General features: G+C 37.6%; 1 protein-coding gene across 1 annotated transcript in view; it reads left to right on the top strand.

The window, feature by feature from the left end:
• SLC35D1 (solute carrier family 35 (UDP-GlcA/UDP-GalNAc transporter), member D1) overlaps positions 1 to 17,588 on the top strand; it is a 50,723-nt gene that overhangs the window by 818 nt on the left and 32,317 nt on the right. The window contains exons 2-8 of the mRNA XM_011936856.1: positions 610 to 643; positions 741 to 827; positions 1,524 to 1,591; positions 3,092 to 3,163; positions 3,751 to 3,819; positions 6,292 to 6,394; positions 11,325 to 11,417. Coding sequence (XP_011792246.1) covers positions 610 to 643; positions 741 to 827; positions 1,524 to 1,591; positions 3,092 to 3,163; positions 3,751 to 3,819; positions 6,292 to 6,394; positions 11,325 to 11,417 — 526 coding nt within the window. The remainder of the gene's footprint in view (positions 1 to 609; positions 644 to 740; positions 828 to 1,523; positions 1,592 to 3,091; positions 3,164 to 3,750; positions 3,820 to 6,291; positions 6,395 to 11,324; positions 11,418 to 17,588) is intronic.

Here is a 17,588-nt window from a genome sequence, read left to right as displayed (position 1 = left end):
TCTGGCCGGCCCGGCACGTTTGGGGCTCGCCTGCCATGCCCGCGGTGCACCGCCCCGAAAACCCTGCCCTTCAGAGAGATGGAGCGAAGTGACTCTTTTGATGACTTTTGGGCTCTTATGCCTGTCGATCAGGGAGGAGCGAGGGAAGCCTCCCTCCTCCGCAGCCTGGACAGGGAGCCGAGGCTTCAGTGTCCCCTGCTCCCTCTGACAGCCTCTGGGGACGTGCGCATCCTCACCCTGGCGGACAGTTACTCCTTTGCTAACACTGGGACCTCGAGGCAGAAGTTGGTTTTTGTTTTTTTTAAAAGGTATGTGAAACCGTTGGAGAGATCTATATCTTCACTGCCTTGAGAAATCCTTTGCAGGCAGCGGGCTGAAATGGTAGACTTGGACAAGATGAGACAAGCGGCCGCCCGAGGCTACATCAGCGAGGTGGCCTGACAACCAACAGGCAGGGAGTTTTCTCCCAAGATTTTTGTTTGATTTAGGGGCGGACGTTGGTGTGGCTTGTATCGGAATGCCTTATTAACGTTGCCGATGTGCAAATTGAATTCACGGAGCTAAGTCAGGTTTGTTCTGACCTTGTTTTTCCTTTGCCCTTTTTTGTAGATTTCCCTCCTCACTATGTGTTGGACTTGGCCAGGTTAGTTGGAATCCTCACCATTACGTGGTTTATGTTGTTAGAACTTCTGTGTGTGTCTTTATGTGTAGAACAGTGAATCTGTGTTCTCTGTTTACAGATGGTGGCCACAGTGGCAGTTCTCTGGGTGGGAAAGGCGCTCAGAGTAGTCAAGTTTCCTGACCTTGACAGGAATGTACCTCGAAAGGTAAAAGAAGAAAAGCAATACTTTATTTTGTGAAATGAAGTCACTATCTATTAATATATTTTATCAGTGCCTTGCGTATTTAAAAACTGCGGCCTCAAAAATGCCCAGTCTAAGAGTGGTTATAATGAATGTAAAGAATAAATGTAGTAATATGTGTCAAAGAAGGCCTACAGTCTCTTTAAACTTAAGAGAAAAAATAACCTAGGAATATTCTTTTGTTTTTAATTAATGCACACTTGTGGAGAGTACAACAGTTTTGCAGTTTCTGTATCCATCTAATCTAGCCCATGTATCCTGCATTCATTATTCTTTGGGTTTATTTTATATTCTTCTGTCTGCCTCTGCTTGACTCCAAATGACGATGAATTGCCTTTACTTTTTCTGCTGACTTTAGAGCCATGGGCTCTAATACACGATCATATTTTACAGCAAATGATGTTTCTGTCTCACATTGATCATATTCACATTTCTGTCTTTTCTCCCTGCCTTCCTCCCTTTCTTTCTGCCATAGTAATGTTGTTTATCCAAGCAGAAGTGTTGTTTGCGTGTTTGGGGTCAAAATTGTTTATGAGAACTAATCTTATGTTTTAAGTAGAAAAAATTTTGATCATGTAAACAAAATTGTTTCTGTTTGAAAGGACCTTGTTTTAGCTATCTTTATTATTGAGTTTTGTTATCCCTTTTTAAATTTTCTAGACGTTTCCACTACCTCTACTATATTTTGGGAACCAAATCACGGGACTGTTCAGCACAAAGAAACTGAAGTATGGATAACTTTATTTTACTAGTGAGGTTAATATAATGTATTCTTAAAATTGTACTTGAATGTTGAATATTTAACACATTGTTATTGATTCTGGAAAAAAATGAAAGGACCAGAAAGCTTCTATTACTAGTAAATAATGAAGGTGGTGCCAAAGGTTTTAGTTGATGCTGTTTTCTTTGGAGAGAAAAGGAATTTTTTGTTTTTGTTTTTTTACCCCTCATTTTGATGTTAGAAGTCTTAAAATGTTATAAAATGCTATGATAGGAGATTTTTATTATTTTTCTAGAGCCACAATAGTGAAGATAATATACTAGGCTTCCGAGATTTCAGTTCTTTAATATAGTTCTTAAATATTTTAGACAGCTTCCACACAGCAGTATTAGAGGGTAGGCACAAGAACTTTTGCAGTCTTTCTTTTAACGTGAAGTAAAGTAACATCAGATAGAACCCTGATAAAAATGTTATTAATATCTTATCCATGGCATATAACTGTAGAGGCAACATACTTACTTTGAGAAAGAGGCAATAGCTCTCCTCTCCGTGGTAAAATTATCTTTCCCTCTAACCTCCCAGTTTCTGGCTTCTGCTCTTATTGTAGTGTACATATTGGGTGTGTGTGGTATTAAAACGACACAAATAGAGAAACCATTTAACAGAAACCCAATGGCTTCACCACTACCACACAAGCTAAAACCCTGGCACAATAAAATAGAATGGAGAGATTTCTGAGGATCAGGGACAAGGTGTTTTTCATTTCTTCCTTTAAAACCCAAGAAACCTGACAGAATGACCGGGATGATATCTCTGAAGAGGGTGCCAAGGAAGTCACATTTATCATGGTTGGGACATTCTTTTGCATTTCATTACCCACTGGGAAAGAAATGCAGGCCTTCTGCAAAGTGCTGCTTGTATAGAGTTTGCTTTTTTTCATCCATCTCATCCAACCATTCATTCACACCTATCTTTTTGATTGCCAGCTAAGTATAATTCACTTTGGAGTGAGATAAGATATATTCAGAAATAACTGTATTGCAAGAAGCTGTATGTTTGATTAGTACAAGCAAAATGCTCTGGGAATTTAGATGAAGACAAAATTACATCCACAAAAGGACAGTCAAGACATTTCATGGAATAAGATTTTCATAGACGGTTTTTGGTGGTCTAGTGGGTGGGAAGGGAGGTCAGACTAGTGAAAAAATGAGAAGGAAGCCTTTTTCTATTAAAAACTAACATGTTTACAGCTTAGGGTATTTGCATAATTAGCAGAATAAAGTTTTGTAGTTAATGTTTCTCACTTCTAGTAGTTTTTTTAAAAGCAACTCTTTTAGGCTTTCAAGTAGGAATTTTTTTAGAGAAAAGCAAGGGGTTAACCATAAATTAATCAGTATGGAATTTCCATAATGGAAGAATAGCATTATTTTAACTACCAGTTTGGATAATCTTAGTTTAAAAAAAAAATGTTAAATTCTATTTTACCTAATTATCTTTTTTTTTTCAGCTTGCCAATGTTTACAGTTCTGAGAAGGTTCTCCATCCTGTTTACAATGTTTGCTGAAGGAGTTTTACTCAAGTGAGCTAAGTTTCTAATATATCTGTTCTTTAAATCACGCTGGAAAGGTGCCCAGCATATGTGAGATATTAAATTATTTGTCTTGTTCCTACCTTACCTTTTGAGAAGCTGAAGAAACCCTCTCTCTTGGCTGCTGGAATCGATAGTTTGTGGGAGTGGTCGTTGGGAAGGTCATGAATTGGAGTTGAAAATCTATCTGAACATGAGATTTACTTTCTAGAATTTCTGTGCTACTGCCACTGGGAGAAGCTGGATCAGAAGCATAGGTATAGGTTTTAAATAGCGTTCATATCTTAGCTCCTTTTACTACAAATGAATGTGACATTTTTCTATTAAAGAAATTCTGCTTTACAAAAATTCAAACTCACTAATAACAATTGGTGAAATTTTTTAAAATGGGTGTAATAACTTATATAACAATGAATTTTTGCTTCATCAAAGGGGTTCTTTTAAATATCCAGTTTCTCAGAAATGTTTAAAATATAATTGTTTATAGCTTTTGAGAAAGCATATCACTCTTTGCTTCTGTTGTAAAATGAGTGTGTGAATAAAGTCATGTGTGTATTTTAAAATTTTTTATTTTGTAGGAAGACTTTTTCTTGGGGTATTAAAATGACTGTATTTGCAATGATTATTGGAGCCTTTGTAGCTGCCAGGTAAGATGTGGGCCTATGAATAGCACATTATAAAATATCAATAATTATTGATAATTAATGATTAGTTATCAATAACAATTTTTTATAGCCTATATAAGAATTATATCTTTGAAAAGCGTATCAGTCTCTTGAAAAGGTTAAGTCTTTTTGGGTGTATTAAGATAAAGGTCGACAAAAATAAGATTCTTGGGATTGTTAAAAGTTAAATTGATGTAATTTAGAATTTGTTACTGTCATTTTGCTGAGCACATAGCATGTGCCACACAATATGTTTGACATTTTACACATCTTATTATATAGTATTCTTCACAACACCTCAGAGAGGTATGGGTATAATTTTCCTATTTTATAGTTGAAGAAACTAAAAAGTTCAGTAACTTGCTTAAGGTCACAGAGCTAATGGCAGAGCTGAAATTTGAATCTGTGGCTTTCTTCAGAGCCTGTGTGTTTTTATAAACCATGTGGCATTTCTTAATTTTGCATGCTGCTAAAATTTTGCATGCTGCTAAAGAAAAGCATGTCTCCTCTTCTGTGAGGTGAGGAAAATGACTATGAAACATTTGCTTGCCTTTTTGAATAATGAATAATAACATTGCTTTAATTGGCCTCACATAAGCTATATCACAAATGCCATAACTTAGATATTCTATTAGGTTATTAAAGCTTTTTCCATTTTTCTTAAGTTTTAGTTTTAAAATACATTAGGAAAATGTATACCCACAGACCGAGAAAATTGTAATGATTGCTAGAAGTCTTCTACAACATTTTAATCAGCCCAGGCCGTGCATGTATGTATTTGCTAATGCCACATATTCTGCTAGATGTATGTTTTCCATCAAAGAGTTCCAGTGTAGTTCTTGGATTGACTCATTTACCTTCATCACATTTCCGTAGTATAGGTGGAAGAAAATATTATCAGTCCAGTCCTATTTTACAAGTTCAATCTCCAAGTAAAATTTCATTCTAAAAAAAAGAGGGTGACATAATTGGTTACTGGAAATTGGCTATATAGCTAACTGCTTTTCCTTCTGTGTCATATTCCCTCCTTGGAGAAAAAGTCTATACTAGCCTCCTACCTTTATTTTTAGAGATGTCCTGCTGGTCTTTGAAACATTTCCTTGAAGCTGATGGGATCCAAAATTGTACCAAATAACAGGGGTTCCTCGGGGCTTTCTTGGGTCTACAAAAAACTTCTGAAAGGGATTACTGTCTGGATCAGCCTTATCTAGTTAGACCCTTTAACTTGGAAAAAGATTGATAGGAAGGGAACTCAGGCCTCTGAAGTCAGTTAGAAGATTGTTAGACTGCTTGGGGTAGGGAGTGTGCATTAAGTTAGGCCTGCCTAAAATGCAGTGGCATAGAACTCATTAGAAGTCTTGGTTCCTATGCAGTATCTCTGCAAAATCATAGTTTGTGGAGCCACTATTTTAGCCAGGGTGCTGAAGTATGCTGAAGGCATACCTTTCTCAGATTTTCATTTATTCTGTTTAATTTACTAAATTCTTATCTGGTGCCTGGTAGTCTAAGTTCCAGAAATTTTTGGTTTCCCTAAACCCCCCAGTTATACTTCACAGGTTCATTGAGCAATTATTTAAGTATTTGAGTTCCTGCTGTGTGCTTAGACATTGTTCTAGCTTGATCTCAGAGCTAACCATGATCCACACTTCAGAAATTCCACCCAGGGGCCCACCTACCTATGCAAGATTGTCCTGCCTTTTGTGTGGACCTTCAGAAAATGACTTGTTAACGGCCTGTACTTTTGGTTTTCTTGTCTATGAAATTGAGCTCTACCTGCTTCTGCCTGCTTCACAGATGTACTTAATGGTAATTTGGTGCTTGTCATCTGGCTTTGAATGCAGAGCAGTGTGCTATTAAATGACATGATTGATTGTTGCTAACTATGTGTTTATTTATTTATTTTTACTTTTTTAAATTTTTTTTTGAGACGGAGTCTCGCTCTGTCGCCCAGGCTGGAGGGCTGGAGTGCAGTGGCCGGATCTTAGCTCACTGCAAGCTCCGCCTCCTGGGTTTACGCCATTCTCCTGCCTCAGCCTCCCGAGTAGCTGGGACTACAGGCGCCCGCCACCTTGCCCGGCTAGCTTTTTGTATTTTTTAGTAGAGACGGGGTTTCACCGTGTTAGCCAGGATGGTCTCGAACTCCTGACCTCGTGATCCGCCCGTCTCGGCCTCCCAAAGTGCTGGGATTACAGGCTTGAGCCACCGCGCCCGGCCTTATTGTTGCTAACTATGTGTTTAAATGTTAGTGCCTCTTATTTCTGAGGAATCCCTTATTGAGGAGAAATTACAAACTGTGACCAGAAATCAAGAAATACCAGTAGCTGATAAAATGCCTAATATTCACTTCCCTAGATGAGAATATGTTCTTGTAAATGTTTTAGCTCATATCTATTTAAAATTAAATGCGTGTTCTTTAAAGTAAGTTGTTCTTAAAGTGTTGCTTATGTTTTGCAGCTCTGACTTGGCATTTGATCTGGAAGGATATGTTTTTATTCTGATAAATGATGTCCTGACAGCAGCAAATGGTGCATACGTAAAACAAAAATTAGATTCAAAAGTAAGTAGCAATCTAAAGCTTCTTTAACAGATGTGTACTGATGTTGGGAATGTCAGTTCATCGGAGAAAAAGTGTACTTTTCTCCTGGTAAGAAAGTACTTACCAGGGATGAGAAAGACATAGTGGCTCTGTGAGGGTAAAATTCCTATACTTTGGTGTTCAGAGAAGAAACTTTATTTTTTAATTAATTAGCAATTAGCTTTTAGTCCAGGCTTTTCTGGGATTGTGTGAATTTTTAGTTCGTGTGGGGTAGGAAAAGTAAAGCGTGTTCACTGAAGTGTCTTTAAATGTTCATGGCTGTATTCTAGAGGACTTTCCGGGGATCTGGGAGGCAGAAAGAGAACTACCTGGAAACCTTTGGGCAGACTTGAAGGGAAATGAGTGTTGGAAGGGGCTGCAAAACAAAAATGGCCTTTATGTATTTGCCCTATAAATAATGGGAAATTTTAGGGAGCATTAGTATCTCTGTCTGTCTCAGGGGCAACACTGTGTTTCCTGGCCTTGGGTTTACCAGATATTGTTTGTTGTTTACTATATACTTTAAATATCTTATTTTTAGATCAAGCCAGATTCTTAGAAAGCTGAGTATTTGAATCATATTGCTTTTGCAACATTATGTTATGAGATTACATTACTGTAAGAAATAACTAAATGGACCTCAACTTTATATATCCTAGGGTTGCTTATTGAAGGAATTGTCCTTGATATCATAATGTGTCCTATATGAGGATCCATATGAGATGCTTATCTTAGATGTCACCATAGTTTTTCCTGAGCAGCTGGTACATTTTTATCTCATAATTACTTCTTGTAACTGACCATGACTTTATCTTATTTTCCTATCCATGTTTTCTCTTTAGTCAGATGGACTTTAACGGCTTAGTTTTTAGTCTTTTCTATTATATGTACAGTATTTCTGAAACTACTTAAGCTCCTTTTTGGGAGCTTAGATAATAAATAAATACAAGTGTCCTACCTGCTTGATAGTACTTTAGTACTTTGAATTGACCTTGCCTTGGCCAGGGACTTTGCCTGCTCCTCTAGAAAAGAAGTATAGATTGAATGTCTATCCCAGTAGTTTTCATTATTTTGCAGATAGTTTTTTTTTTTGGAATAACCTCGAAGAACCAAGGACAGTGTTGATTTGTTTCCAACCCATTTTCTTTAAATATGCATGTCTTGGCCTCCATTTATTTGCTTTGATGAATCTATATGATGGTTGCATTTTAATGGAAGCTACTAGTAAGAATTTTTATCTTTTTAAAATAGCTGGAGAAAAGGTAGCAGTTAGTGATTGGTCTTACTCTTTTCTTCAGCCTGTTTGCTACTTTGGAAAATAGATAATATTATATGGCATTTTATTTGTCCTGTAGCTTCAGTTGTCTAAAACAGCACTGTTCAATAGAATTTTCTGTGACATTGGAAATTTATATTTCTATGTTCCATTAACTGGTCATTAGCCATGCATGGCCCTTGAACACTTGAAAATAACTGAGAAATTGAAATCAGTAGTTTTATGTGATTGTAATTAAACTGAAATAGCTACTTGTGGCTAGTGGCTACCATATTAGTACAATCTATAGTACATCCTAGAACCTAGAAAAAAAGTCAAGAATGTTTCTGAGTATTTTATTCCTAGGAGAGCCCTTCAGTTTCTCACTTAGAAATGACTATGACTTATTTGTACTAGAACTTTTAAGTTCATTGATTACTTCTCCTAGCTCATATCTTACAGGCAACAAACTAGAAGGTAGAATTCTATTTAGAGGCAGAGAGGTTTACCAGCAGTATAAAAGGTCAGCCAACAAGAGAAACAGTCGGATTATAAAAGACAGAAATACTGAAGAAGAAAAAAAGATGTAGGGTCTATTAAACAGCCGTAAGGGCAACACTGAATAAGAACATACTACATAAACATGATAATACAGATTTTTGAAGCATAACAATGTATCATAAGACATAATAATACATGTTTATGATGATGCCCTAAATCTAGTTTTAGTCAGTGTACTCTATTTAAGAAGGCAGGGAGAAAGACATTCAAAACAGTTAAAATGCATAAAGAAAAACAGAAGTTTTGGCATTTAGGTTTTTGCTGTTTGTCAGTTACTGGATGGTGTGTATCTGTGTGTATGTGTGTCTCTATGCACATCCTGTACTTCCTGGATAACACTCATGCCTCTGGCTGACTGGGCACCCTTCTTAAAGGTTGTTCCAGTATGACTTTCTTTTTGCTGCTGTACACATGAGGCACACCTTTACACTGATACTTGTGGTGACCATAAGCAGTCAGTTACTTGGTTTATCCTAGAGGCAGTAAGGCAGTACGGCCATGCTGAGGTGCTTTTTTAAACATCAGGAGTTTTCTTGTTTTGTTTTGTTTTTAGGAGTAAAGAAACAAAGGAATGGCTACTCCATAGGCAGGGCAGCCAATCAGGAGTTTTGTTACTGATAATATCAGGACTGCTTACAATCATAGTCCATTGAGTATTAGTCATATGGCATAAAGATTTTGTGCTGCATTTTAGACCTGAATGTAGCTATCGAATTTAAAACTTAACTTTATACTACTACGTAAAATAATGCATGTTTATGATAGAAGTAGTAGAAAATGTGGATAAGCAAAAGGAAGAAAACATACATCTCCCTTAATACTATCATCGAGTGAGAAGCACCGTTTTGGTGGATATCCTTTATTTTGTGTGTGTGTGTGTGCACATTTATCTGTATGTTAAAATTTTAAGCAAAGGAGGAATGATATATTTTCTAACTTGTATTTTTCACTTAGTACCATTTCTTAAACACCTTTCTATGTCAGTTAGCATCATTAAACATTTTTAGTGGCTGTGTAATGTTTTATTGTACAGCTGTGTTATAGTCTAGCCGTCTAATCAGCTAGTTTTCCTTTTTTTTTCTTTTTGTTTTTTTGAGATGGAGTCTCACTCTGTCGCCCAGCCTGGAGCGCAGTGGCACAGTCTCAGCTCAATGCAACCTCTGTCTCCTGGGTTCAAGTGATTCTTGTGCCTCAGCCTCTTGAATAGCTGGGATTACAGGTGTCCACCACCAGACCAGTCTTAAGTTTTATATTTTTAGTAGAGATGGGGTTTCTCTATGTTGGCCAGGCTGGTCTCAAATTCCTGACCTCAGGTGATCGCCTGTCTTGGCCTCCCCAAATGCTGGGATGTCAGGCATGAGCCACTGCACCCAGCCTAATCAGCTAGTTTTCTATTGTTGGGTATTTATTTCCAATTCTTCAGTGTTGCTTTTGAGAAGGCAGTTCAACTTTTTTCATCAGTCAGTAATCTTTCAATCACAGGAGTTAGGGAAGTGCTATGCCCCCATCCTTACCACTCCCTCACTGTCCCCTCTTCCCACCTCTCAAACCCGGATCCGCATTTTCAGGAGACAGCTTCATGCTAAATGTCCCATAAGTGTGTGAATCAAAGGTGGACTCAGAGTTCTTATAGGCTCCCTGTGTTTGAAGATGTGTGTTGTCCTTTGTTGCTCCCTAGTAGTTAAGAACCCAGTGAGTCATACTGTGTTCTGGGAGTTGTAGTTATAGTAATCTTAGTCTTCATTGTACTTCATGTGCACATTTTCGGAAATACTTCATTGAGAAGTGCTGTCCGTTGATATTGGTCTAGGCCTGAGTCTGTGTGTCTGAATCTGGCCATCTTTTTTTGTTTGCTTGCTTTGTGCTTTTTGTTTGTTTTGTTTTTGAGCCAGGGTCTTGCTCTGTTGCACAAGTTGGAATGCAGTGGCATAATCAGAACTCACTGCAGCCTCCCTCGGATTCCTGGGTTCAAGGAATCCTCCCACCTCAGTCTCCTGAGTAGCTGGGACTACAGGTGCATACCACCATTCCTGGCTAATTTTTTTTTTTTTTTAATTTAAGATAGGTTTTTGCTCTGTTACCCAGGCTGGAGTGTAGTGGTACGATCTCGATCTTGGCTCACTGCAGCCTTGAACTCCCAGGCTTAAGTAATCCACCCACATCAGCCTCCTCAGTAGTTGGGATTTAACAGGCACGTGCCACCATGCTCGGCTAGGTTTTTTTGTTTTTTTTTGAGATGGAATCTCACTCTGTCATCCAGACTGAAGTGCAATGGCGCGATCTTGGCTCACTGCACCTCCACCTCACAGGTTCAAGTGATTCTCCTGCCTCAGCCTCCCTAGTAGCTGGGACTACAGGCACCTGCCATCATGCCCGGCTAATTTTTGTATTTTTGTAGAGATGGTTTCACTATGTTTGCCAGGCTGGTCTTGAACTCCTGACCTCAAGTGATCTCCCTGCCTCAGTCTCCCAAAGTGCTGGGATTACAGGCATGAGCCACTGTGCCCGGCTGTTTTTGTATTTTTTGTAGAGACAGTGTTTCACCATGTTGCCCATGTTGGTCTTGAACTCCTGGGCTCAAGCAGTCTATCCGCCTAAGCCTCCCAAAGTGCTGAGTGTACAGGTGTGAGCCACCATGTCCAGCCTCATCCCTTTCTTAAATGACACTGTGCTAGGCTTCTGAAAAGCCCAAGACATACTCAGTGGCTCTTGATTCAGTTCTGGAAAGAGAATGGATTCAGCGGGATGTTTCGATATTGGTGTGTGTGTGTCTGTGTGTGTGTGTGTGTTCAAAATAACCTCTTTTCTCGAGCTATTTTGAGGCAGTCAGTTGTCATTTTTATTTCTCTGATCTTAAGCACTTGAGGAATTTATTTCAAGTAAGTATAAAATTTTGTAAGATGCTTTTTTTGGTCTTGAAAGTTTAGGTTATTTCTTAATGTTTGCAAAACTTCTAACTTAATTCATTTGCTGTGTATGTTGTAGGGGAGGGTGTGTGTGTTTGTGTAGGTATGTGTAGTTTGAGTGGTATTTTGTACAGTGTTGTATCTGCTAGAACCAAATGCAGATGAAACACATAATTATTTACTGTCCTAGGAGCTGGGAAAATATGGACTGCTCTATTACAATGCACTGTTCATGATTCTGCCCACCCTGGCCATTGCGTATTTCACAGGAGATGCACAAAAGGTAGGACTTTCTAATTATGGTTTAATGGTTTACGTTGATGAACTGCATTATTCTTTATGATGAAAAGATAGACTTTGTTGTTCAAAAGAAATATACTTATTAAATGACCGAAAACTGAGCATTTACTCTTGCTCTTAGAGAGCATTTACTCTTTAAATTGCTGATGTCATGCTAACCTCTTTTCTTGGCGTAAACATTGGATAGTACTAAGATGACTCAAAATAGCTCTGCTGTCAACATAAAAATAGTGCTTGCCAGCTAGTGTCCTTTTCTTACATGCCAGAAGGATAGAGGAAGGGAATTTTTACATTTCTGCTAAACTGTAAAATAGGAATAGTAGTAAACTATCCTTGAGAAACAAAAATCTTGAAATAGTAAAATTCTCCAAATCCTAAACAAAATGCTAGGCATTGCTAGAGGTTTTCAGTTTTAGTGTCCAGTTGTCATCCTGGTTTAACTCCCAACTTGTTTTTTTTTCCTTCAGGAGATATTTAGCATTGTTTGGCGACTTAACCATATAAAAAACAACTAATATAGTAGTGTACCAATTTTCTGCAAATGTCTAGCTAAATAAATACAGAACAGAGTAGTAAAATAAATCTGGAGAAGAATTTTTCTCTAAAACAAGCCCATATAGGAGACAAATTGATAACATATTGTTAGAATTCACAACATTCTGCAAACTAAATGGAAATTCAGAATTATGGCAAGGATTCTGTACCAAGATTCCTTCTAATGATTCCTCTGGCTAGTAACTTCTTCAGAATAAGTATGTTGGTCATTTACTCTAAAGATAGTGATGATTTTTACAAATTTGTGGGAGCTAAAATAAAAGAGATTTTTAAAAGCAGTTGGACTATTAAATTGTTCTTGAACCAAAGGCAGGAGACTGACAGCTTATGAAGCTGTTCCCCTCCGCCCCCGCCGTCATACCTCTTTCTTTTAAAGAACTGGTACAGGTCATCTTGGATATATGTGTACATGTTTTAATGAACTGTGACCTACCTGCCAGCAGGCCTAAAAATGACACCAAAGTAGGAAACACTTATTTCTCTAATAAAGAGTATTGAGTAAGTATTTTGTGGCTGTGAAAAAAAGTGGTACAAGAAACTAACATTTATTGAATCCCTATTATGTGTTAGTCACTTTATATATTTAATATAATGTAGTTTTTATAACAGTCAAGAAAATTTTAATTATACCTATCTTACTAATGTGGAAAGAGAGGTTCAGAGAGACTAAGAAACTTGTCCAGTGTCATACTATTGGGAAATAGTGGAGTCAAGATTTAAACCCAAGCCTGACTCCAAAGGCTGTGGGCTTTGGAGCAGACTAGTGACTAAGAGAAGCACCCCTCACTCTCCAGCTTTGGGACCAGAATATGGTGTGATACATGGTTCTAAATCTTGAGGCCAATCTGAGAAAGTTGGAATAATTAATTTGCTTGGGGAACGTATAAAGTTTTAGCAGACATTGAACCAAATGGACTAAGAGAGCAATTTGTATGGCCCTTTGGAGGGAGAGAAATCTAGGTCAAGGAAGAGCAGGTTCCAAGTCCTGAAGTGAGAGTGCTTAGCATTTTTTAAATGGGCAAATACCAGGAAAAGTCAAAGTGGGCCTTGAAAAATGTGGAGGAATGTACAAAAGGTACATTCCAGGTAGAACTAACAGCATGAGCACAGGCACAACTGCAAAGACCAGACTCTTCAAATTAGAAGGTAGAAGTCAAAGACCTTGGAAACATTAGCAGAGACCTTAGAGAATGTCTGGTTTGAGCCTCTTATTTCATAGATGGGGAAACTGGACCCCAGAGAGGACTAGAACCTAGATTGTTTAATTCTAAGCAGGTGCTATTACTATTCCCACCATACCACACCCTGATTCCTTCTAAATTAGGACCAGTGCTAGACACAAGAATTTGACATTTACTTTGCAGGTAGTGACAAGTCCTTAAAAGTTTGTGACAAAGGGCTGGGTGTGGTGGCTCCCACCTATAATCCTAGCCCTTGGGGAGGTGGGCAGATTGCTTGAGCCCAGGAGTTCAAGACCAACCTGGGCAACATGGCAAAACCCCATCTCTACAAAAAGTTCCAAAAAAATTAGCACGCCTGGTCGGGCGTGTCTGTAGTCCCAGCTACTGGGGAGGCTGAGGTGGGAAGATCACTTGAGCCCAGGAGGTCGAGGCTGCAGTGAGCCGTGATTGTGCCACTGCACTCCAGCCTGGGTGACAAAGCAAGGCCGTGTCTCAAAAAAAAAAAAAAAAAAAAAAAAATTGTGATGTAAGTGGTACAGTGGGGAGAATTTAGGATTCTCGGAATGCAGAAAACTAGCTACCTCCAGTTCCATGCCTGACCACCATCTGACTTTGGATAAGTCCCTTCTGCTCTCCCATTTAGCTTTATCATGTGTAAAATGAGTCTCTAGGTACAGCCGTTTCTGGCTTTGAGACAGAGTTTCTGAGGAGTAAAAGCCATGGCATTGTGGAAACAGACAGCTATTCTCACAGCTGGCATGAGCCTAGTACTCCCCGATAATCAGTGCTGATAAACTGCTCTCATTTGTTGGACTGCAGACTTTCCTGACCAACTCTGAATGGGGGCCACTTTGAGTGGAAACTTTCTGTGTATTGAATGAAAAGATTTCCAAGATGAATGGTTAAATGAAAAAGCACAGTGCAAAATGGTGCATATGGTATCCTACCTTTTGGGTGAAATAAAAAGGAAAATAAGAATACCTGCCCCCCCACACACACACAATTTTTTCATTTATTTAAATAAAGAAACTCTGGAAAAATATACATGAAACTGATAAATAATTTTGTACATATTGTAGTAACAGGGTAAGTAGAACAGGAGTGGGAGGGAGACTTCTCAAACTATTCATCTTTCTATATTTTTTTGATTATAGGACCATGTAAATGTATTTAAAAACTATATCAAAGGAACAATAAGGAAAAGATAGTTTTTCTATAAATGCCTACTATCCTGTGATTAACCCTAAATTTGAAAATAACTGGGGACATGGAACAAGTCAGTTTGTTATTATCCGAAGTTGCAGACTCTTGACCCACATTGCAAATTGAAGCAAAATCGATGCAAATTATTCTGAAAGTCTCACTGTTAAATTTAGTAGGCAGAATTTAACTTTGTTAGGACAAGAATCCAACAAAGGGGCTCTGAAAGGTCAGCTCCCCAGAGAGGCAGGAGTTGGATACAGCAGTTGATGGATTGATACAGCCTTTAAGCAAGAATTGGAGGCCAAGGATGAAAAAAATGAAATTATAATACCATAAAAATTTAAAGGAAAGTTCCAGTTGAAAAACTCATCCCAGTGAGCACATAATGCAAGGTCTTACAAAGCATTTTGAGAAACCTAACTTGTGTGTGTGTGTGTGTGTCTGTGTGTGTGTATGTATGTATATGTATGTATATACATATTTAAAGTTTATTCAAGGTTCTCAAAGTTCTGGGTTTACCAGAAACCAAGGAACAAATAAATATATTCAGCACTTAGTTTTTAAAACATGTATCTTCTAACTTTAAAACATTTTTTTAAACTATGCCTCATGCAAAAACGAGTTCACTGTTAATAAAAGATACCTAGTTAACATAGATAAAGGCAGAGTAGACATCACTTGACCAATGACTTTCCAAAGCATCAGTACAGATTGTGTTTAAACTTACTAATTGCTTCCTTCAGATGGGAATTTTTTTAGTACAAAGCCAGTGATTCAGTCACAGGAGTTGGAGCTTGACTTTCTGGCAGCACACCCCGCTAGGTGTTCTCACATAGGGATGGAAGAACAGACCCCTTGCTGTAGATCTCACAAGGCTAGTTCTGTGGTATGCTGTATAATATCTCCATTATATCACTGGCTAAATTACATGGTTTAGGGGAGTTATAAGAAAAGTTGCTGCACAAATTGTCTGCCTGGAGGTGTCTCATGCTAAGCATTGCTGACTAAATAATGAAGTAATTTTAGGCTGTTGAGTTAGCCTGTTCAGAGTTATTCATCTTTTCTGGATTGCTCTGTGGAGCATACAGATTGATTTTCAGACTCTGAATTATTCTCACCACATACAGACAGATTTCTTCTGTTTTCTGGGCCTTGGTGTTTCCATATGTAAAACAGGTGGGTTGGATCAATTATTCTTTAGTTATGAATGAGTAGATCTTTCTCTTTGCCTGTATATTATTTGACTGACACTGTTCTGTTTTTAACCATTCTTATCTCTGAGATGTCTCTTTTTAAATAAGAGCATGTGACCTACTTGGCAAGCTGGAATATGTAGTTTTGACATGATACGTAGGTTTTATTTTATATAGGTGGCACCACTGACATTATCTTCTTTCTGCCTTAGCAAGTTTCCTAACAGTTTACTTTCAGATAAGGATTCAATTTTTTTCTCAGTAATTTTTCAGGGAAAGAATTTTCAGAATAGAATATCATTTATTAATCTTTTTTCTTTACCATGACGTGCAAACTCAGTGGTTTATTTTTAGACTTAATAGTAAACAGAGATGTATTAAAACACTAAGAAAATATCTGTCACACTTTGGATTTTAGTTCAGATTTCAAATGAGTTGATGACTCTGCTTAGCAAATTTCCGGGAAGTGGGGATTGGTTGCCTATGTTCCTGAATAACAAATGGGTTAATGAAGAAATTAAGATGGAAATTAAAAAATTTCTTGAAACAAATGATAATGGAAAACTGAAACTTATGGTATACAGCAAAAACAGTACTAAGAGGATAAGTTTACAGCTGTAAATGCCTACATCAAAAAAAAAAAAAAAGGAAAAAAAAAGAAACACTACAAATAAACAACCTAATGATACATCTTAAAGAACTAGAAAAGCAAGTTCTTTTGGGTTCCACACCCAAAAAGATTTTTTGGTTTTCTGAAAAGAAAAAATTGACAAACCTTTAGCCAGACTAAGAAAAAAAGAGAGACGACCCAAATAAATAATATCAGAGCTAAAAAAGGAGACGTTACAATGGATACGACAGAAATTCAAAAGATCATTATTGGCTACTACGATCAACTATATGCCAATAGATTGGAAAAGCTGAAACAAATGGATAAATTGCTGGACACATACAACCTACAAAGATTGAATCATGTAGAAATCCAAAACCTGAACAGACCAGTAACAAGGAATGCGATCAAAGCTGTGATAAAAAGTCTCCAAGCAAAGGAAAGCCTGGATATGGCTTCACTGCTGAATTCTATGAAACATTTAAAGAAGAACAAATGCCAATCTTACTGAAACTATTCCAAAAAATAGAGGAGGAGGGCATACTTCCAGAGTCATTCTGCAAGGCCAGTATTACCTTAATACCAAAGTCAGACAAAGATGCATTAAACACGCACACACACATACAACACAGAACTGTAGGCCAGTATCACTGATGAATAGTAATGGAGAAATCCTCAACAAAATACTAGCAAACCCAATTCAACAACACATTAAAAAGATCATTCATCATGACCAAGTGGGATTTATCCCAGGGATGCAAGGATGGTTCAGGATATACAAATCAATGAATGTAATACATCATATCAACAGAATGAAGGACAAAAACCAAATGGTCATTTCAGTTGATTGATGGTGGAAAAAACATTTGATAAAATTCAAAATCCCTTCGTGATAAAAATCCTCAAAAAACTGGGTATAGAAGGAACATACCTCAATGTAATTAAAAACAATATATGACAGATGAATGGGTAGTATCATACTGAATAGGGAAAAATGGAAAGCCTTTTTTCTAAGATCAGAACACAACAAGGATGCCCACTTTCACCACTGTTACTCAACGTAATATTGGAAGTCCTAGCTAAGTCAATCAGACAAGAGAAAGAAAGGGCATCCTTTCTTTCCTGGCAAACCAGGAGGCAAATTATCCTGGTTTGCAGATGATAGGATCATGTACTTAGAAAAACCTAAAGACTCCATCAGAAAACTATTAGAACTGATAAACAAATTCACTAAAATTGCAGGATAAAAAATCAACATACAAAAATCAGTGGCATTTCCATATGGCAATAGCAAACAATCTGAAAAGGAAATCAAGAAAGTAATTCCGTTTATAATAGCTACAAATGAAATAAAATACTTTAACTTAAAATTAACCAAAGAAGTGAAAAGTCTCTACAGTGAAAACTGTAAA

This window comes from Colobus angolensis, unplaced genomic scaffold, assembly GCF_000951035.1.
Source record: "Colobus angolensis palliatus isolate OR3802 unplaced genomic scaffold, Cang.pa_1.0 Scaffold158, whole genome shotgun sequence".
NCBI classification, from domain to species: domain Eukaryota; kingdom Metazoa; phylum Chordata; class Mammalia; order Primates; family Cercopithecidae; genus Colobus; species Colobus angolensis.
The sequence above is the reverse complement of the archived record's forward strand: the minus strand, read 5'-3'. Positions and strand labels throughout refer to the sequence as shown.